This window comes from Camelina sativa, chromosome 6, assembly GCF_030686135.1.
Source record: "Camelina sativa cultivar CO46 ecotype springtype chromosome 6, ASM3068613v1".
Classification (NCBI taxonomy): Eukaryota; Viridiplantae; Streptophyta; class Magnoliopsida; order Brassicales; family Brassicaceae; genus Camelina; species Camelina sativa.
In genome coordinates, this window is record NC_141885.1 from 18,029,169 (window position 1) to 18,050,163 (window position 20,995).

Consider the following 20,995-nt stretch of genomic DNA (forward strand, 5'->3'; position numbering starts at 1 on the left):
CTTATGTAACCTTTGACTCTGTCTGGTCTAAACAAGCACATACACCAACCTATGATCGCTCCCCAGTCATGCCCTGCTACAAAAGCCTACAACAGTAAACAATAACATGTAAGCTTTTCTTTTCCTGAAATCTATCTATCTAAATCTAAAAGTTGGATTCTCAAGAAGATGATCACTTATCACCTGAGCAGTGCCGTAGTGGTCGAGCAAACCGATGACATCAGCGACGAGGTGGCTCACTGTGTAAGACTCGTGGCTAGGAGGAGAATCGGAGTCAGCGTAGCCTCTGAGATCTGGAGCGACCACGTGGTAACCTTTGCTCGACAAGAAATCGATCTGGTGACGCCACGAGTACCATGTCTCAGGGAAACCATGGAGTAACAGAACCAACGGCCCTTCTTTGTCTCCTTTCTCAGCAACGTTTAACCAAATCCCGTTGGTCTTTATCTTCTTCTCTATAACAGAGCTCGTCATGTTTCTTGTCTTGATGATAGTTGTGAGAGAGGGAAGAAAAATCAGCGACCAAACTGAAGACTTTATTACAAGAGTGGATAAATCAATGTATACACGTGTCGTGGCGGCGAATGAGACCAGGCCTCTAGATATGTTACACGTGGAGTTCGTTCGTCCTGATTCAGAAATCCTTGAGTTTCAGTTTCGTGAGTTGTCTTAAAGTAAAAGGATGTCTACCAACAAGAAACACATGACTGAATATAAAGAACAGAAACGTCAAGTAACTCTCAGTTCTTCTGACAAAATGGGGAGTTAACTCTTAAGAGAACACGCCAAACACAACAAAGAAGAGTAATTCTAACTGACGACAAGAAAAAGAGATTGTCATTTGGGATTATTGATTCAATGAAAGCAATCTCAAGAAGACATTGACTTCTTCTTCTCTTCTTCGAGCTGCTGAAGTTCAGTCAGTCTTTCAGCCCAAGCTCGGTCTCTTGCGACAGCAGCCATCTTGCGTTCCACTTGCTTGATTCTCTTCTTCCTCTTTGCCTCTTGCACCAGCGCTTGCCTCTTCTTTTTCTCAGACTGTGAAAACATTCACGACAACTCTATCTTATCAGTAAACGAAATATCTCTCTTAGAAAACAATCTAAAAATAAGGAACATTGCAGATTGTTTTGCCAAGATATGGAAACAAAGCAGTGAAGCTAAGAGAGATACAGCCTTTTATATTTCCCACAGGCTACTTTTGAATTCTCAGCTTTCAAACTTTCTCTCGTGTGTACAATGACTACAATCTATGGATTCTCAACACAAGATATCTCAGCTAATAATGTCAAGCTATGCAACCATCAAAAGCTATCAAATTTCTAAAAACAAGCTACAAAGCAAATCAGACTAACCAGTATAAAGGCACGACGCTGCCCTATGCGCTTCTTCGCATTCCTTCTCTTGACACTGCCCTTTTTAGGATTGTTTGAAGAAATTGGCTCGCCAGGTGTATATTGAACATATGCATAAGGACCTGAAATGTCCTCAAATCTATTATTCATCTATTCAAACCTAACCAATGATTCTCTCTAGCTATATCAATTTTACCAGTAACAACACAAGTTGAGCTTTTAACACAATCACAATCCACTAAAACCAAACGATATCAACACTAAACCCACGAAATACTAATTATTAAACAACATAAACAAAACACCCCTATGAAGATTACACTAACTCCGTTCTGAATCACACAACACAACAACACTCAATAACAATTTCACAAACAAAGCATCAATTTCTGCACCCCCCCCAGACTAAAAATGAACACATATAACCCATCAAAATTCGATTTTTATGGTACAAAGCTAGTCATCAAAGACAAAAAAAATGACAAACCTGGAGGTTTCAATTTGGATCTTTTCCTCTTGGGATGAGTCATGGGTCGTCTTTTCGGAAGCCGAGTATCAGTTAAGCTTAAGCTATGAAAATGGTTCGTCAATGGAAACCATGGTAACCTCAAATGAGTCGTCGATCCACCGAAGAATGAGCATAACTCGGGCTTCGTAGCTTGAATCGACGCAGACGAGTAGTTAGCGGCGGCCGCACGCGAAACTAATGTTCTCGACAATGGTCGAAGTATCGATCTGATTGCTCCGAACCCCATTTTCACCAAAGCATCAGCGAACAGATTCCGATCCGAAAAGCTGATGAATTTACCGATCAAGCTTCGCCAAATTTCACCAAACTTGGAACGGAGAAGAAACTCTTCGCTAAACCCTGAACACTAATGGGCCTATAAACTCTGATTGGGCTCACAGTATGTCACGTACATCAAATTAGTGATTTTGTATTCGATGACTGTCTATGATAATTGATTTTAATTTTTAAATCAATACATAGTGGAGATATTATTGTCTCCAAGTCTCATTAAAAAAAAATATTGCGAGAATTTATGTGTATATTCCTTAATGATATAGTAGTGTAATTACGGAGTTAGAGGGAGGATACTTGCATAGTAATTTTCATAACCATTTTAGAATTTGGGGTTGTACGTATACTACATAAGGAAATAAAATATTATACCATTAACGACATTAACTCGAAAGATGGAACCATTTTAGTAATATATAGATATAGTTACCTTATAACAACAGTTAAAAAATCCAAATGAAAATCTTCAATCCAGTATAAATATATACCACTAGCTCTCGTTCATTTTAGCATAAACAGCTTCATTTTTTAATTTTTTTTGTTACGAGTACACAAGAAGGTGACCAAACATGTTTTCGTCAAGTCGTACAACTAAAAACCTGGTCCGTTTTCAATCTATCATTCGATAATCATATGATTATGTCTCATATTATCATTTGCTAGTTCGGTTCGTTACATATTCGAAAGTTTTCTTGCAGACTTGTGGGTTTAAAGTGAACACCAACTCCCCTCAATGGCACAAGAGCATGACGAAAATCCTCAAGAAAATCAGAGGTTAATATGGTTCTTTCTTCTATCTATAAACATATATATATCGTATGTTTTTGGTCGACTCAGTTCTCTTTTTGATCATAATGGTTTAGGAGGGAATTTTTGGATAGACGTGGATGAAGGAATGGCATACGTAACGGGTCAAGGAGATCCAAACAAGCTACTAAAACTTATGGGTTCGAAGAGAAGCAAAGATGCTGAAATGGCGTTTGTGAAAACCGGAACACATCATCGTCCTCATCATGATCCTAACTTCTGCAATAACTATCAAAGTTCTTTCTTTGGTGGGCAATCAGCAACGCCATATTGGCCAGGGTACTATCCACAAGGGCAGGGAATGTTACCTTTTCAGCAATACCCATTCCCCGGCGGCTATAATAACTACGGTTATTATTAAACCTTTTTCAGAGGATTTTTTTTCTATTACATCGAGATCAAGCAAAACCCTTTTTTTTTTTTTTTACCAAATTAGGGTTTTCTGCTTGTATTCGAAAATCAGTAATTTTTTGTTTTCGTTTTTTTGAAACTTTAGATGCATGGATATTCTCTCTGCGTTTTTTTATCATCAGCAGAAGAGAATCTAGGAGAATTGATTTTCTCTTTTTCTTTTTCTTTTTTTGATGTTTTAGTTTATTGTATGAATCCGATGATATTCATTGAAGTTAGGGTTCTTCGTATAAACTTATAAGGAATGGTATGTTTCTGTTTCAAGTTTTTGCATTTTTTCCTTCAAGATTTATGGATATATATTAATTACGGATTTGCTAGTTGTATTTGCGGATGCAATTTCTCGTCTTTCCTTAGATGAAACGAATTCATCAGACTAAAGTTTCCCGGAAACGTTATCTTATTTATTAAAAGATACGAACAAAGTTCCTATAATTCATTGTTAATTAGTGGATATATACTTATTGTCATTCCTGTAGATCTTTGGTAATTTATTACCATAGGGAAAAAAAAAATCCAATCTTGAGTCATAAGGGAACTTCAATGATGTTGCCCCAAAAAAAACCTTCGATGGTCTTACGTACTAAGATGAAGACTACTAAGAAACTAAATTTACAATGGAGAAACTCCTATGCATCGTCTAGTAAGAAGAAGTTTTATCCTGCTTTGCCACATGAATGTCCAAAAGAAAAAAAAATGAAATTCTAAAATATAAGAAAAGAACAAAACCTAAAATGCCCAACATATTAAATCATGATATAGATTCATTTTTCTCATGACATAGTAATATTAACACAACCAACAAACACGACAACCCTGAAGTAAAAATAAAACATGGTTCAAGGCTATACCCATAGGCTAAGCAAGTGAAGTTAAAGATTAGGGCATCCATTTTTTGGGGCATATTTTAGGCCAAAAATTTTAGGTTTTTTATGTAAGAAAAATAAGTTCAGTTATTAACTCTAATAAAAAAGTTTCCATATTCGAAAAGTTTTAAAAGAATAATGAGTTATTTGGTAATATAATATTTATTTTCGTATAAATATTTAAATGAACATGAAAACATTGAAAAGAGAAAGAAAAGTGTGTGCAAGCAATAAACAAACTATAATATGAAAATAATTAAAATAATTTTTTATATTAGTATATTTTATAATTTTGTTTACAATAATAAAAACAGATTTTTAAAAAATATTGGCTTATGACATCCAAAATTGCCGGACCAGCTCATGGAGAGTAGGAAAGAGATATAAACACTCTAATGAATAAATAAATTTGTCAAACATTCTCACATAATTTTTTTCTATGTAGTATTAATGTGATCAACAAACCATGATAACCTGCAAAAATATTTTTAAAATTATTCAAGAATACCTATTGAAATTTGGAAAGATATATAAAAATAATGTTATATAGGAACCTAATGACTGAAATTAAATAATAATAACTGAAAATTTGTTTTAAAAAGAGAGTAATTAGGGATTGAATTCTAATTTCCATATCTGAAAAGTTTTAAAAGAATAATGGAGTTATTTGGTAATATAATATTTATTTTCATATAAATATTTAAATGAACATGAAAACATTGAAAAGAGAAAGAAACGTGTGTGCAAGCAATAAACGAACTACAATATGAAAATAATTTTTTATATTAGTATATTTTATAATTTTGTTTACAATTATAAAAATGGATTTTTTTTAAATATTGGCTTATGACATCCAAAATTTCCGGACCGGCTCATGGAGAGTAGGATTGTAGGAAAGACATACATAAACACTCTAATGAATAAATAAATTTGTCAAACATTCTCACATAATTTTTTTCTATGTAGTATTAATGTGAACAACAAACCATGATAACCTGCAAAAATAATTTTAAAATTATTCAAGAATACCTATTGAAATTTGGAAAGTTATATAAAATAATATATTTTTTTATAGGAACCTAATGACTGAAATTAAATAATAGTAACTGAAAATTTGTTTTAAAAAGAGAGTAATTAGGGATTGAATTCTAATTTCATGGAAAACAGAATGAATTCTATTTTTTGGGAAAAAAAATTGGTAAGATCTAATGGGAAATAAATGAGTAAGCAATTATCAAATTACTTACAGAAAACATCCCACCATTAGATTATATAACATTAAAGGCCATAAACTAAGCAGAAATAAAAATCCAAAAAATTATGAATTTATAAGAGAATTTAAAGAACACATAAACATCCCACAGTCTAACATAATCTAGAATTCTTTTTTGTCCATGAATCATTTATAATATTTAAACCAAGAAATAAATTTTATATATAATTTAGAATCCGTTTTTGCTCTTAATCATACGTAAGGGAGATAAAAAAAAAATCATACATAAGATTGAAACTCATATTTATAATTTTAGAATACACTATGATCAGCTTTTTTCCTATGATGAAACCACCAACTGATAAATGGTGGCTTTAGATTAGAAGGGTTCTTATTGAAAAAGGGAAAAAGAAAATGTTAAAAGTATTTTGTTTGTTTTATGAGTTTCTAATTATTTAGGTCCAAAATACAAATAAATTTAATTAATTAGGTCCAAACAACAAAAGAAGACAAATATTAGATAGATAACATGCCAAGTGTCATCTTATTAGCAAAAGCCGACAAAAACCTTATAATATTATATAAGATATCGAGTTTTATTTTAGAAAATCATGTAACATCAGATGAATAACGAATCCATTCTAGTCGTATTGAGTTTTTTTGCTCTGTCTTCTATTATATGAAGGGTTTTCAAACAATTTGCTCGTTTCATCTTTTACTTGTCACTTTTGTTATTCACAAGACTGATTCAAAGGAAGCTGGGAAACTATTACCAAATGATGCCTTAATTATGATTGGCACAGTAGTGCTGATGGTGCAATAAACCTTTAGTCCCCAAGGGAAAGGCGCATTGGTCTATACAGTGACTGCACCATCACCATGCACAACTAGTCAATCTTGTCAAGATCCTCTTAATGAGTGTTTGTTCTTTCCGCGGAAGAAGCAGATATTGCTTGCATCCGTTCTCAGGTAACTCTGTTTAGGCCACTTGACTCTGATCATTGATCCCAAGGTACTTGTTTCTGAATTTGTTTGAACAACCAGTTGTCTTTAATTAGCATGACATTAACTCATTTTCCAGTAAGAGCCTACACCAACTTTAGCTACAAAATAACATTTCCAGGCGTCTAATGATACAAGAGCTAGAGATGGATATATGTGTGCACGTTTACAATTATCTCACAATCATACCTCAGGATAGAGCTTTCAATTCTGTAAGCTGTAAATTAATTAAAAAGTAAAAAACATTGTGTGAGAGAAATCTCAATTGCATCCACAAAAACCAAAACGGAAAAAGAGTATGAACAACCCTCATGTATGTCTCTCACCAGTCCTGTAAACCATCGGTGTTTCACTAGTTTATTAATCATTTCCCGAAGAAAAGGCAAAAAGCAAGAACACATGCCACACCAATATACAATGTCCCTCTCTATCTTGACGTCAAACACATGGTCTACACCACAGTTTAGTGTTATTTATGGCAGCAATTGGACAAGTCAACAAAATCAAAAAACTACCAACGGAGATTTCTACCAGAGAAGCCTTTAGAAACATAAAACCTAATCTCTAAGAAATAATATATACCCCTAGAATTAAGATGAAGATAGAAAAATAATAAATTTTAAGAAACTGGTGGAATTGATTTAATAGTAATGTATATTACTATTTGATGTATACAGTATGCAACCTCTATATGCATAAACACTATTAACCGTTATTGGATTAAATGAGTGGAAGTGACACGGTTTCTTTCTGCTAGACTCACATTTTCTCTAAAACTGCTTTTACAAGAATTGAGTGATCCACACGTTAAGTCAGTCTTTGTTTACTAATTCTTTTAGTATTGTTTTTGTTCGACGCATGGATCGGATCATTTATTTGTTTACTAAGTCAAATAAACCTCATGAACAAGTCATTGGAGCCCATTAAAACTCTTTTACTTTTCTTCTTCTTTTTTATTTGTTATTTTATAACTTAGAAACTTCCACGTTGTAGTAGGCAATGGGAAGGATCCTCGCTACTTCCTTGCGTCCATTAGTCTTCCGTTCCCACTTCCCACCTATCATACATAAATTCTGATTGTGTTTTTTTGGGGTTAATTAAACACAACTCAGAAACTAAAGAGATATCGAAAACAAGATGAGCTCCTCTGACTCTTCTTCCGCGGAATCCCGTCTGGCCACGGCTAAGACGGTTCTCACCACCGCGGCTTCGGTGGCTGCAACGGCAATGCTGGCTCGATCGCTAGTCCAAGATTATTTGCCTGACGAGGTGCACAACTACATTTCCTATGGCTTCCGCAGTATCTTTAGTTACTTCTCCTCCCAAATGACGATAATCATCGAAGAATTTGAAGGTTTTGCTCACAATGAAGTCTTTGAGGCTGCAGAGGCCTATCTAGCCACCAAGATCTCTCCTTCTAACAAAAGAATCAAAGTGAGTAAACACGAGAAAGAAAACAACTACAATGTCACCGTGGAGCGTGACGAGGAAGTTGTGGACACCTACAACGGGGTCAAATTCCAGTGGATCCTCCATTGTCGCCATGTCGAGTCCAAGCACTTCCACAACCCACGGGATCTAAACTCCACGCTGAGATCTGAGGTCCGATCATTCGAGCTTAACTTCCACAAGAAGTTCAAAGACATAGCTCTTGAATCTTACCTGCCATTCATGGTGAAAAGAGCCACGTCGTTGAAGCAAGAGAAGAAAACACTCAAGATCTTCACTCTCTCCCCTGAAAACATGTATGGGAATTACTCTGACGCGTGGACCTCTGTTACTCTTGACCATCCTTCTACCTTCAAAACTCTAGCAATGGATTCAGATGTCAAGAGAAATGTGATGGACGATCTAGACCAATTTGTGCAGCGGAGAGACTACTATAAGAGAGTTGGTAAAGCTTGGAAGAGAGGTTACTTGCTGTACGGTCCACCGGGTACTGGGAAATCAAGTTTAATCGCAGCCATGGCCAATCACCTCAACTTTGATATCTACGACCTAGAGTTGACTGCGGTTAACAACAATTCTGAGCTCCGGCGGTTATTGATTGCCACTGCTAACCGTTCGATTCTTATTGTAGAAGATATCGATTGTTCACTAGAACTGAAAGATAGGACTAGTGACGAACCTGACGAAATGGAGGATCCACGGTATAAAAAGGTGACGCTCTCTGGATTGTTAAATTTCATAGATGGTCTATGGTCAAGCTGCGGTGACGAAAGGATCATAATATTCACAACCAATTACAAAGAGAAACTCGACCCAGCGTTGTTGAGGCCAGGGCGTATGGACATGCACATTCACATGTCCTACTGCACACCGAGTACTTTCAAAGCTCTTGCTTCAAACTATCTAGAGATCAAAGAGCACCACCTTTTCAGCAAGGTCGAGGAAGGTATTGAGGCGACTGAGGTTACCCCAGCAGAGGTGGCTGAACAGCTTATGAGGAATGACACTGTTGATAAAGTTCTTGAGGGTCTGATCGAGTTCTTGAAAGTCAAGAAGATCGAAAACGAACAAGATAAGGCCAAGAAAGAAAGGCAAGAGTTGGAGAACAAGACAAAGACCACCGAGGGAAAAGATCATTTGGTAGTCAAGAAAACCGAAGAGGTTGATGAACAGCAGCAGCTAGTGAGGAACGACCGTGTTGATAAGGTCCTTGAAGGTTTGGTCGAGTTATTAAAAGCCAAGAAGATGGAGAACGACCAAGATAAAAGCCAAACATGAGGAGCAACATGAACTTGGCAGAACATATATCAATACCTTAATTATTAAATCGCCTGAGAAGAATCGTTGATTTGTCTATCTATTTTGGGATGATCCAACATTACAAAGGAGCTCAAGTAATTAATAGCCAAAAACACAAGGATTAAGTCATATAATGAATGATGATCTTATTATGATTTTATTCCACTAAATTAAGTCGATCATTCAGTTATAATAATTTCTCACTAATCAGAAACAGATTTCTTTCTATTCCAACTCCAAAGACTTTTGCAGTTTCTGGAAACTACATAATCGACTAAAGTTACTGTTCAAGATTCCTATATAATCTAGTCCTAAGATTTCAAGAATCGGTCTGATGAATCAAGAAATCAGAAAGTAAAATTCAAAGCATAAACCCCCTTAATTAGAGATCTCGCAAGTAGGCAAGAATAAGGAAAACACAGAGTAAGAAGAACCAATAATGCAGACAAATTAAAGGAGACAAAAAATTGAGTTAATACCTAACCTAGCGCGGAGTCCGAGTGGAATCCCATTTGTTTTCAAGTCTGCAAAATCAACCACTCATAGCTCCTCGGATCCATATGATCCAAGACGACTTTGATTTCTTAATAAGGTACCGAGTTTTCTTCCACTTTTTACCTATACTTGATATTAAATGGGCTATAAATTTTAGCACACAACACAATACGTTGACGCTAATAATACTTTCTTTATTAAATGGGCCGTACATGTTTTAATTTTCTTATTTTTTCTCTATATACTGTATTATTTTTATCATCTTCCTTTTTTCCTTAATTTTCTTTTTGTGTTATTTCCTTTTCGTGTTTATTTTCATCTTTTTTTTTTTTTTGTCAATTCCTAGCTATTATATAAAGAGTTTTTGGAAGTTCCTCCTCGTTGAGAGAAGACGTTCTCGTTCACGGTTTACGGAAGAAACCTTTTCTTCTCACCCAAGAAACTTGGCAAATTAACCTAAGAGATACGATCGATCGAACTGGTTCGTAATTAGTTTTTGAGATCAGGTCTCAATGGCACTAACATCCCCTTCTTGTCCACCTCGTTTGCATGTGGGTATCGGTAGACACACGACACTTGGAATGTCAAAACGACCTCGAACTGTTTCGGTTTATGCTGCAAATTATCCAGATATATTTGCACAAATCCTAGAAAAAACCAAGTCGGTACAAGTTTCGAAAGTTCTCACCACCGCAACTTCGGTCGCCAAAACCGCGGTAATGGCTCGATCGTTAGTCCAAAACTATGTGCCTCACGAGGTGCGACACTACATCTCAGATGAATTCCGCCGCCGCTTCGTTCTTGACTTTTCCTCTCAAATGACAATAACCATCGAAGAATATGAAGGATACGTTCGCAATGAAGTCTTTGAGGCTGCCAAGGCCTATCTAGCCACCAAGATCTCTCCTTCCAATAAGAAAATCAAAGTGAGCAAACACGCCAAAGAAAAAAGCTACGACGTCACCGTGGAACGTGACGAGGAAGTTGTGGACACTTTCAACGGCGTCCAGTTCCGTTGGGTCCTCCGTTGCCGCCATGTTGAGTCAAACAAAGTCAGATCTGAGGTCAGATCGTTCCATCTCAACTTCCCTAAGAAATTCAAAGACATAGCCCTTGAATCTTACTTGCCATTCATAGTGAAAAGAGCCACGTTAATGAGGCAAGAGAAGAAAAAGCTCAAGATCTTCACTCTCGACAGAGGCTGGTACTCAGGCACGTGGTCCTCTGTTACCCTTGACCATCCTTCTACTTTCAAGACGCTAGCAATGGATTCAGATGTCAAGAGAAGTGTGATGGAAGATCTAGACAAGTTCGTAAAGCGGAGCGACTACTATAAGAGGGTTGGTAAAGCTTGGAAGAGAGGATACTTGTTATACGGTCCACCAGGCACAGGGAAGTCAAGCTTGATCGCAGCCATGGCCAATCATCTCAACTTTGATATTTATGACTTAGAGTTAACTGCGGTTCGCGACAACTGTGAGCTACGGCAGTTGTTGATTGCCACTGCTAACCGTTCGATTATTATTGTGGAAGATATTGACTGCTCGGTCAAACTGAATAATAGGGCAGCTGATGAATCTGATGACGAAGAAGAAGCTCCTGTGAAATCACGAAAGAAGAAGGTGACACTCTCTGGACTGCTAAATTTCATTGATGGTCTATGGTCAAGCTGCGGGGAAGAACGAATCATAATATTCACAACAAATTACAAAGAGAAACTCGACCCGGCCTTGTTAAGGCCTGGACGTATGGATATGCACATTCACATGTCGTACTGCACGCCAAGTGCTTTCAAGGTTCTTGCATTAAACTATCTAGAGATTAATGAGCACCCGCTTTTCACCAAGGTCGAGGAATGTATTGAGGCCATAGAGGTTACTCCAGCAGATGTGGCGGAACAACTTATGAGGAATGACTCTGTTGATAAGATTCTTGAGGGTTTGGTCGAGTTTTTGGAAGCCAAGAAGGTCAAAATGGAACAAGATAAGGCCAAAAAGGAAGAGCAAGAATTGGAGGAGCAACTAGCGAAGAACAAGGAAACCAAAAACAAGAAAAAAGATTCGGTTGTGAAGAAAAAACGAAAAGGTTGATGAATAAGCTAATTCTCAGCAATGTTTCTCTCTGTTTTTTTTTTTACTTGGAACATTTTTTTTTTTTAAATAAACCGTTCCTATTTATATCTTCTCCCATGCGTACGTACGTACTCTTTATTTCATGAAAAGCAACAAAAAAAAAATAGTTTCTAGCTTAGCAAAAAAAAATGGTTTATATCTTTCTATACATTTTTATATATTAATTAGTATCAATAAGTTTTGAATGAGAGACATTTTCATTAATATACTATTGGGATTAGGAAAGAAAAAATGGTATTTTTGGAAAATAAAACTAATAATAGTGTGTTTGAAAAATTAACTTATTTTAGTGGTATTGATAAGAAGAATTGCCCTTAACCAAACAGAGAAATTTTTTTTCTGAAAAAAGAGAGTTAATTTGTCAAAAAAAAAAAATAGCTTACGTATTTTAAGAAACTATAAAGTCATTGAAACTATACTTACCGAATGGGCCTCCATGGTCGGTGATTGAAGACGACAAAAAAAAACAAATGGGCCGTAGATGTTGGCCCACTATATACAATTCGTTTCACAATTAAAGAATCATCTTCATCCCTAATTTTCTGAGAGGTATCGTGAAAGTTCGTTCAGTGAGATCGCACAAGTGCTGGTATCAATTCTTTCTTTTTGAATTGTTAGAATTTCAATTTTAGTACACATCATAGCATCGTTTTATTAGTCGAATCAGACTTATTTACCACGTAAACCTTTTTAACCTTTGTTTTTTAATTAGGTTAGTTCTTGGTTAGTGGCTCTAATTTTTTTTGTTTTCTTATTGAAAGGGCAATGAGTTCCTCTGCTTCATCCTCTAGTGAATCTCACTTAGCCACCGCCAAAACAGCTCTCACGGCAGTTGTATCGGTGGCTGCAGCCGCGATGCTAGCTCGATCAGTGGTTCAAGAATACATGCCAGGCGAGGTTCATGAGTTTATCTCTTACGGCTTTCGCAGATTCTTCAGCTACTTTTCTTTTGAGATGACTGCTGTGATTGAAGAGTTCGGAGGTTATGAACACAACCAAGTGTTTGAGGCTGCGGAGGCTTACCTCGCCACCAAGATATCTAATTCCACTAGAAGAATCAAAGTGAACAAGCATGAGAAACAGAGCCATTACAGTGTCTCTGTCGAACGTGATGAGCAAGTTGTGGATACTTTTGATGGCGTCAAGCTCAGTTGGATCCTTGTTTGTCGCCATGTCGACAAAAAAGATTTTCGTAACCCGCGGGATCTCAACTCCACTTTGAGATCTGAAGTGCGTAGTTACGAGCTCAGTTTCCGAAAGAAGTTCAAGAACGTGGTTCTTGAATCTTACTTACCGTTCGTGGTGGAACAAGCTGCGTTGATGAAACAAAACCGTAAGACTTTGAAGATCTTCACCGTTGATTCTTACTCGGTGGAGTGGACCTCTGTGACTCTCGACCATCCTTCCACGTTTCGCACTCTCGCCATGGATCCCGAGGTTAAGATAAACTTGGTGGAGGATCTCGATAGATTCGTGCAGCGGAAAGGCTTTTACGGGAGGGTTGGAAAAGCTTGGAAGAGAGGGTATTTGTTGTATGGTCCACCCGGTACTGGCAAATCAAGCTTGATCGCAGCCATAGCTAATCATCTTAACTTTGATATCTATGACTTAGACTTCACTTCGCTTAAAAGCAATGCTGAGCTTCGGACTTTACTTATGTCTACTGCAAACCGTTCCATTCTAGTTGTGGAAGATATCGACTGTTCAATCGAGTTCAAAAATCGCACTACTGAAGATGACAACGACGATACCTTGTATAAAGCGGTGATGCATTTTTGGATATTCACTATCACTTTAATGTTTGTATGTCTTGCTTCTTTGCCTAAACTCATAATTAACTAATGTTTTGGTTGGTCGTTTTTCAGGTGACACTCTCTGGTCTATTGAATTTTGTAGACGGACTATGGTCAAGTTGTGGTAACGAGCGGATCATAGTGTTCACAACTAACTACAGAGAAAGATTGGATCCAGCATTGTTGAGGCCAGGACGTATGGACATGCAGATTCACATGTCGTATTGCACACCAGCTGCTTTTAAGGTTTTGGCTTCAAATTATCTCGAGATTGATGATCATATAACTTTCGAGCAGATTGAGGAATTGATCCGAGAAACACAAGTTACGCCAGCTGAAGTAGCTGAACAGTTGATGAGGAGTGATTCTGTGGATAAGGTACTCCAAGGACTAGTTGAGTTCTTAAAAGCCAAGAAAAGTTGTAAATGATGAAGCTAAAGGCCAAAAATAAATAATTTTAAAAATTTGAGTAGTTCTTTTATTTTTGTTATGTCAAAGACAATTTCTATTCTTTCTTTGTTTAACACTATGATGTTATAAAAATGTTACGGATGATATTATTTTATGAGGTCAGAGATTTATTGAATTTATCAACTATATAAATCCTATCTCCGACAAAAGATAAAAAGAAAACGAGTTTGGTTGACTGTTGACTTATAATTGTTAAACCGTTGACTTCAAATTCGATAAAGTGTCTTGTAAGCTCATTCCTGAAAACAAAGTTTGCAAAAGATCCAAAGATCAGGAGCTTCAGATCCTAATCGGCTAAGTCACTTCCTTGTAAGTGTTCTCTTACCATGAGATAGACTTTACTTTGGTTAGATTCATTTCAATTTTCTAAGGATTCTACATGGTTCTTGAGAAACTACGGATTAGTTAAAGATTAATCCAGTCTTTGGTTACTACTGAGATTCTATAAGTCGTTGGTGGATTGATTTTTTAGAAATTCCGATCTAATGAAACACATAAGCGATTGAAATTTTTGCTTGGGAATATTTTCTGAAGGTTGCAGGTGTCTGAGAAAATGGTGGACGCTGTTGTAACAGTGTGTCTAGAGAAAGCATTGAACATCCTCGAAGAAAAAGGTCGAACCGTATCTGAATACGGAAAACAGTTAAAAGATTTGCAAGTTGAGTTGAAATATATGCTGTCTTTTCTCAAGGATGCAGAGAGGAAGAAGAGAACTAACGACGTGCTGCGTGACTTCGTGGTGGAATTACGAGAGCTGGTTTATGAAGCTGAGGACATACTCGCGGATTGTCAGCTTGCGGCTGGTGATGATGATGGTGATGATCACGGGAACGAGCAAAGGCCCTCCAACGCGTGGCTTTGGCGGTTTTATCCTGCCAGGGTTTCGTTGCAGTACAAGAAAAGCAAACGTTTGAAAGAGATCAATGAGAGGATAAAGTCGATGAAGAAGCAAGTGAAGCCTTATTTTGAATTCATAACGCCGAGCAATGTTGGAAGAGATAATGGAACTGATCGGTGGAGCTCTCCGGTGTATGATCATACTCAAGTGGTTGGTTTGGAAGGAGATAAAAGAAAAATCAAGGAATGGCTCTTTCGATCAAACGAGAGCGAGCTATTGGTAATGGCCTTTGTTGGGATGGGAGGGTTAGGTAAAACTACCATTGCTCAAGAAGTGTTCAATGACAAAGAGATCGAACATCGTTTCGAAAGAAGGATATGGGTGTCTGTGTCCCAAACTTTTACTGAAGAACAGATCATGAGAAGCATTTTGCGGAACTTGGGGGACGCGAGTGTTGGTGATGATCTTGGAACATTGCTGAGAAAGATCCAGCAGTATCTCTTGGGGAAAAGGTACTTAATTGTGATGGACGATGTATGGGACAAGAACTTGAGTTGGTGGGACAAGATCTACCAAGGACTGCCTAGAGGACAAGGTGGTAGCGTCATTGTGACAACAAGGTCAGAATCTGTTGCGGTAAAGGTTCAGGCCAGAGACAAGACTCACCGTCCACAGCTCCTCAGTTCTGATAACAGTTGGCTGCTGTTTTGTAAGGTGGCATTTGCAGCAAATAACGGTACTTGTGAGCGTCCCGAGCTAGAGGATGTCGGCAAGGAGATTGTAACAAAATGCAAAGGCTTGCCATTGACAATAAAAGCGGTTGGTGGGTTGCTTCTGTGCAAAGACCATGTCTATCATGAATGGAGACGAATTGCAGAACATTTTCAAGATGAGCTCAGAGGAAACAGTTCTGAAACTGACAATGTGATGTCTTCTCTGCAATTAAGTTACGACGAACTCCCTTCCCACCTTAAAGCATGCTTTCTCATGCTCTCTCTCTATCCGGAAGACTGTGTTATACCGAAACAGCAGCTTGTACACGGATGGATTGGAGAAGGTTTTGTCATGTGGAGAAATGGAAGATCTGCAACTGAATCTGGAGAAGACTGCTTTTCCGGGCTCACAAACAGGTGTCTAATAGAAGTTGTTGACAAAACCTATAGCGGAACCATCATCACTTGCAAGATTCATGACATGGTTCGTGATTTGGTGATCGAGATAGCGAAGAATGATTCCTTCTCTAACCAGGAAGGCCTCAACTGTCGTCACCTTGGGATTAGTGGAAACTTTAATGAGAAGCAGATCAAAGTTAATCATAAGCTGAGAGGCGTAGTGTCAACAACTAAAACAGGTGAGGTGAACAAGCTCAACTCAGACCTAGCTAAAAAATTTACAGATTGCAAGTACCTTCGGGTTCTTGATATCTCAAAATCGATATTTGATGCTCCTCTGTCTGAGATTTTGGATGAGATTGCGAGCCTTCAACACTTGGCATGTCTTAGTTTGAGCAACACACATCCTTTGATCCAGTTTCCTCGTTCCATGGAAGATCTCCGCAATCTACAGATTCTAGACGCAAGCTACTGTCAGAATTTGAAACAACTTCAACCTTGCATTGTTTTTTTCAAGAAACTCCTTGTACTTGACATGACGAATTGTGGATCACTTGAGTGCTTCCCCAAGGGTATTGGAAGTCTCGTGAACCTCGAAGTACTGTTGGGATTTAAGCCAGCAAGGTCCAACAATGGGTGCAAGCTCAGTGAAGTGAGAAACCTCACAAACCTCAGAAAACTTGGTCTTTCTCTGACTCATGGCGATCAGATCGAAGATGAGGAGCTTGATTCTTTGATAAACCTTAGCAAACTCATGTCCATTTCGATCAACTGCTACGACAGCTACGGCGATTATCTAATAACCAAAATAGATGCGCTCACTCCTCCACACCAGCTCCATGAGCTTTCTCTACAGTTCTATCCTGGAAAGTCGAGTCCATCGTGGTTGAGTCCTCACAAGCTTCCGATGTTGAGGTACATGTCAATATGCTCAGGCAACTTGGTGAAAATGCATGAACGGTTTTGGAGGATTGAGAATAATACTCACTGGAGAATCGAAGGTCTGATGTTAAGTTCACTGTCAGACCTAGACATGGACTGGGAAGTACTGCAACGGTCAATGCCCTACCTCAGAAGCGTTAACGCAAACTGGTGTCCAGAGCTAGAGTCTTTCCCGATCGAAGATGTCGGCTTTAGAGGTGGAGTGTGGACGAAAACACCAACGCACAGAACCTGATGGCACGGTTTAAGCAAATAGATCAATGTTTATTAATCAGCGACAATAAGTTGATGTATTACATATACGTTGATACAATGTAATGTAGCATTTGACCGTTTGGATTTCATATCAAAGTTTTCTTTTCTAATAAAAGTGTAAAACATATAACAAAAGAGCAAAACGGCAAAACAGAGACTAGCAGCAATGGCAACTCCTTGCTCAGTCAGAATCAGAGTCCAGATTCTCTGAGGACCTGACAGACCGCCGTATGCTCTCTTGATACTCGGCATCTTCATCATCTTCCTCTTTCTTCTTCTTGCTGAGCATTCCTGTTAAAGATTTTGCATAAGTAACAGTTCTCTAACTGAGCTGTAATTATAAAAGAAAAGTGGGTGTGAGGTTCTGCATACCCTTTTTAACCAGAACGTTCTCTAGCTTATTCGTGGTGAAATCATCCTTGGTGCCCAGATCCTGGAACCCAACTAGCCTATCCATCGCGATTCCCTTGCTAAGAATGATAAAGAAACACATACTTTATCAGTATACACCTAACAACAAACCCTGTATGTAAGAATGAATAGAAGAAAGAGGCGAAACCTGAAAAGAACAACGCAAGGCAAAGTCTTTATTGCAAGCTTTGTGACAAAGAAAGGAGCATTCTGCATTTATGTCAACCAAGCATTAGCTTCAGCAAAGGATTGGTCAAAAGCCATTTCCTTTTCTCTAACTTTAATCAAGTGGTTCACACTAACCTCTGCGTCCACTTTAATGAACTTTGTGTCCACATGTCTAGGCGCAAGAGTTTTCAGATGCTTGTCCATAATCCTACAATGATGCAGTGAGTGCATATCTTTGGTTACGAGCTCACATATCAGAAGACGAACAAAAAAAATAAGCTGATGGGAGATCTTACTTGCACCGGTAAAATTCCTTGTGGTAGAAATGACATATCACCTTCTCACTCCTGGTGACTTCACCCAAGAAATCTCCTTCGCTTACCTCTCGATATTCACCATGTCCTTGTCTTTTAAACGCTTCTCTCTTCTCAACTTCTCTCTGTCAAGTTAGAATCTTAGAAGGTTTAGTTCATACAGATACCTACACAACTAATTATACAGTATGATGCCAAAGTTATAACCTTAAGTGCTGCAATCCTATCACCGTGCAATCTTTCTAGCTCTGGATCCTACAGCACATAAACAAGTAAGTCTACTATAGAAGCTTGAAAATCTCAATACACCCAAAACAAAATAAAACAGCCCAACAAGCGAACATTGCACTTACATCCATAAGTTCATCAAGATCAACCTCTTCATTAACAGGTTTTGATCCTTGCGCTTTCTCATTTGCAAGAACTTCCTACAAATCCGTATAAACAAATCATCAAAAACATACAAGTACTCTACTCACAGGTTATCTACACAGCCCATATAACTCATCAAAGTCTATCACTTGGGCAGACATCAAACAAACACCATTTCAACAATGGATTTGCTTTTAACATAGATGAATCAATTCTTTGAATCTCATATACGTAATGAAATAAACTTACCAAAAGCATATATGATCGAACAATTTCCAAAATTTTGAGAATAAGGCAACTAGGAAATTGCATTTGATGGCTTTAAACCAAAAACTCAAAAGATAAAATTATTTATTTACCTTTTGATAATTTCTAGCAGCTGCAGCCATTACATTTCCGAATGCTAGATTCGAAAGGGTCGATTTGACTGCATCCGGATCCATCTTTTAGCACCCAAAAAATTCCACAACACGAATAGCATCAGAAACAACAATAAAAATATTAGGATTTAGAGATAGAAGAAAACTAAAAGCTCCAAAGATCATACCTTTTTCCAGTTCCTCCCCGATGTGAAGAAGAAAATACACAGCTTGAGAAATCAAAATCAAAGCTTTTTCAGTTTTTTTTTGTTTCTAACAATTTCAAATCTGGAGCGGAAAAAAACAAAAAAAAAAAAAAAATCCCAAAATCAAAAGATGAACACAATACAAAGGTAAGTTACAAGAACCAAACGACTGCGTTTCGTTAGATTAAAAATGAATAATGGGCCTTTTCATATCTAATGGCCCATAAGGCCTAGCTAAGCTAATTTTTTTTAAATGTCGGTCGCTAACCACTACTACGCTACGCCGAGTCGCCGACGTCTTTACATGCCATGTGTCTCACTCTTAATCAATACAGATTTAACTAATGACACTTTTTATGTCGGCCAACACAGATGGAGTAAAATATCTAATATGAATCTGATGCTCAATTCCTATCCAAAATGAAAATTGCGGTTCTATAAAAGTATCATCCAAGAGCTCATTTAATCTTCATCGATCAAAAGTCCTAAGTTCCATCAAAAAACAAAGTTTTCTATATATCTAAGAAAAGAGTCAGAAGTTTATTTTGAGTCGAAGAAAGAAAATGGATTCTTACCAGAACCAATCCGGAGTGCCAAAGAAGGGAATTACTGAGAAAATCATGGAGAAGCTCCCAGGTCATCATGCTCCTCATCACACTGGAGGAGCCAACCCTGCTTATGGTGCTACTAGCGCTGGCGGTGTTCACCACAAGAAGCAAGGAATGACGGAGAAGATTATAGATCAGGTGACTCCCGGCCATCATGGAACTCATCAAACTGGTTACGGTGCTACTAACACTGGTGGTGTTCACCACGAGAAGCAAGGGATGACCGAGAAGATCATGGATCAGGTGACGCCAGGCCATCATGGTGGATCACACCAGACTGGAACCCACACGGGTTATGGTAACACTGGCGGTGTTCACAACGAGAAGCAAGGGATGACAGAGAAGATTATAGATCATGTGACGCCAGGCCAGCATGGAACTCATCAGACTGGTTACGGTGCTACTAACACTGGCGGTGTTCACCACGAGAGGAAAGGGATGACGGAGAAGATTATGGATCAGGTGACGCCAGGCCAGCATGGTGGATCACACCAGACTGGAACCCACACGGGTTATGGTAACACTGGCGGTGCTCACCACGAGAAGCAAGGGATGACGGAGAAGATTATGGAGACACTTCCAGGTCATCAGGGGTCTCACCAAACTGGTACTCACGCGGGTCATGGTGCTACACACACTGGTGTAGTTCACCACGAGAAGAAAGGTATAGTTGAAAAAATTAAAGATCAGTTGCCTGGTCATCATGGAACCCATCAAACTGGAACCACTACGGGTTATGGTAATACTGGAGTTGTTCACCACGAGAAAAAGAGTACGATGGATAAGATCAAAGAGAAGCTTCCTGGTAGTCACTAAACTAGAATCATTTTAACAAGTTGTTTAATTTGAGAATAATTAAGTATCCTGGACCTGTATTGTATTGTTTTTTTAATATGATGCTTTTAAATAAAGCGCGTTTATGCGTATATGTATGTGATTCGGTCGTTGATTTAATATGAAGTTTCCACTTTTGATTTCGTTTATATATAGTTGGTTTTTTATGTTATGATAATATGTGAATTATTTTATCGAAATTGAACATTATTATCAGGGGGAATGAACTACTCTGTGACCCCCAAAAAAACTAAAAAGCCAAAGATACTTCAGCAACTAAAGCTGAAAGGAACTTGGAAGAAACTAGACATGTGTAAAAAACCATTGAGAGAGCAGACAACCACAACCTTTTAAATTTAAAAGTGGATACAAAGTACAGTATGTATGAGGAATTAAAGTACCAAATTTATCCATTGACTTGTATATCTCTCTCTTACTCTCCTCTCCTTTATTTGATCCCAACGGTAACAAACACAAATTA

At 37.8% G+C, this 20,995-nt stretch overlaps 6 protein-coding genes, 1 long non-coding RNA gene and 3 pseudogenes across 12 annotated transcripts; 6 read left to right on the plus strand and 4 right to left on the minus strand.

Moving 5' to 3' along the window:
- Window positions 1-5: 5 nt before the first annotated feature.
- Window positions 6-617, minus strand: LOC109132519 (epoxide hydrolase 2 pseudogene; annotated as a pseudogene). The gene is made up of 2 exons (XR_015560439.1): window positions 184-617; window positions 6-86 (listed from the first exon to the last, which is right to left on the minus strand). The product of XR_015560439.1 is annotated as an epoxide hydrolase 2 pseudogene (transcript).
- A 70-nt stretch (window positions 618-687) lies between these two features.
- On the minus strand, window positions 688-2,429 carry LOC104791333 (uncharacterized). Its single transcript, XM_010517180.2, has 3 exons — window positions 1,843-2,429; window positions 1,356-1,477; window positions 688-1,038 (listed from the first exon to the last, which is right to left on the minus strand). Exons 1-3 carry the CDS (start codon window positions 2,108-2,110, stop codon window positions 871-873), a joined length of 558 nt encoding a protein of 185 aa, XP_010515482.1. The 5' UTR covers window positions 2,111-2,429; the 3' UTR covers window positions 688-870.
- A 297-nt stretch (window positions 2,430-2,726) lies between these two features.
- On the plus strand, window positions 2,727-3,325 carry LOC104791334 (uncharacterized). The gene is made up of 3 exons (XM_010517181.1): window positions 2,727-2,759; window positions 2,856-2,931; window positions 3,021-3,325. The coding sequence occupies exons 1-3, from the start codon at window positions 2,727-2,729 to the stop codon at window positions 3,323-3,325; spliced, it is 414 nt and encodes a 137-aa protein (XP_010515483.1).
- A 2,692-nt stretch (window positions 3,326-6,017) lies between these two features.
- Window positions 6,018-9,813, minus strand: LOC147942766 (uncharacterized). Of its 3 annotated transcripts, XR_015559172.1 has the most exons (3): window positions 9,684-9,813; window positions 6,646-6,673; window positions 6,018-6,557 (listed from the first exon to the last, which is right to left on the minus strand). It is a non-coding gene; the product is annotated as an uncharacterized LOC147942766 (long non-coding RNA). The 3 variants fall into 3 exon arrangements; XR_015559170.1 differs by lacking the exon at window positions 6,018-6,557 and having other exon boundaries at window positions 6,586-6,787; window positions 9,684-9,809; XR_015559171.1 differs by lacking the exon at window positions 6,018-6,557 and having other exon boundaries at window positions 6,586-6,907; window positions 9,684-9,809.
- LOC147942767 (protein HYPER-SENSITIVITY-RELATED 4 pseudogene) lies at window positions 6,876-9,394 on the plus strand (annotated as a pseudogene). Its single transcript, XR_015559169.1, has one exon. The product of XR_015559169.1 is annotated as a protein HYPER-SENSITIVITY-RELATED 4 pseudogene (transcript).
- A 262-nt stretch (window positions 9,814-10,075) lies between the features above and the next one.
- LOC147942768 (protein HYPER-SENSITIVITY-RELATED 4 pseudogene) lies at window positions 10,076-11,878 on the plus strand (annotated as a pseudogene). The gene has a single exon (XR_015559173.1). The product of XR_015559173.1 is annotated as a protein HYPER-SENSITIVITY-RELATED 4 pseudogene (transcript).
- A 483-nt stretch (window positions 11,879-12,361) lies between these two features.
- Window positions 12,362-14,189, plus strand: LOC147942769 (AAA-ATPase At3g50940-like). Its single transcript, XM_087453242.1, has 3 exons — window positions 12,362-12,420; window positions 12,593-13,595; window positions 13,697-14,189. The coding sequence occupies exons 2-3, from the start codon at window positions 12,597-12,599 to the stop codon at window positions 14,051-14,053; spliced, it is 1,356 nt and encodes a 451-aa protein (XP_087309368.1). The 5' UTR covers window positions 12,362-12,420; window positions 12,593-12,596; the 3' UTR covers window positions 14,054-14,189.
- Window positions 14,190-14,252: 63 nt separating this feature from the next.
- Window positions 14,253-17,357, plus strand: LOC147942770 (disease resistance RPP13-like protein 4). The gene is made up of 3 exons (XM_087453241.1): window positions 14,253-14,404; window positions 14,630-14,709; window positions 14,794-17,357. Exons 2-3 carry the CDS (start codon window positions 14,649-14,651, stop codon window positions 17,220-17,222), a joined length of 2,490 nt encoding a protein of 829 aa, XP_087309367.1. The 5' UTR covers window positions 14,253-14,404; window positions 14,630-14,648; the 3' UTR covers window positions 17,223-17,357.
- On the minus strand, window positions 17,231-19,432 carry LOC147942771 (thioredoxin domain-containing protein PLP3A). The gene is made up of 9 exons (XM_087453243.1): window positions 19,055-19,432; window positions 18,867-18,950; window positions 18,489-18,563; window positions 18,343-18,390; window positions 18,118-18,260; window positions 17,957-18,029; window positions 17,802-17,863; window positions 17,615-17,712; window positions 17,231-17,533 (listed from the first exon to the last, which is right to left on the minus strand). Exons 2-9 carry the CDS (start codon window positions 18,948-18,950, stop codon window positions 17,424-17,426), a joined length of 693 nt encoding a protein of 230 aa, XP_087309369.1. The 5' UTR covers window positions 19,055-19,432; the 3' UTR covers window positions 17,231-17,423.
- Window positions 19,403-20,663, plus strand: LOC104791329 (uncharacterized). Its single transcript, XM_010517175.3, has one exon. It carries the CDS (start codon window positions 19,636-19,638, stop codon window positions 20,494-20,496), a length of 861 nt encoding a protein of 286 aa, XP_010515477.1. The 5' UTR covers window positions 19,403-19,635; the 3' UTR covers window positions 20,497-20,663.
- The last annotated feature ends 332 nt before the right edge of the window (window positions 20,664-20,995 follow it).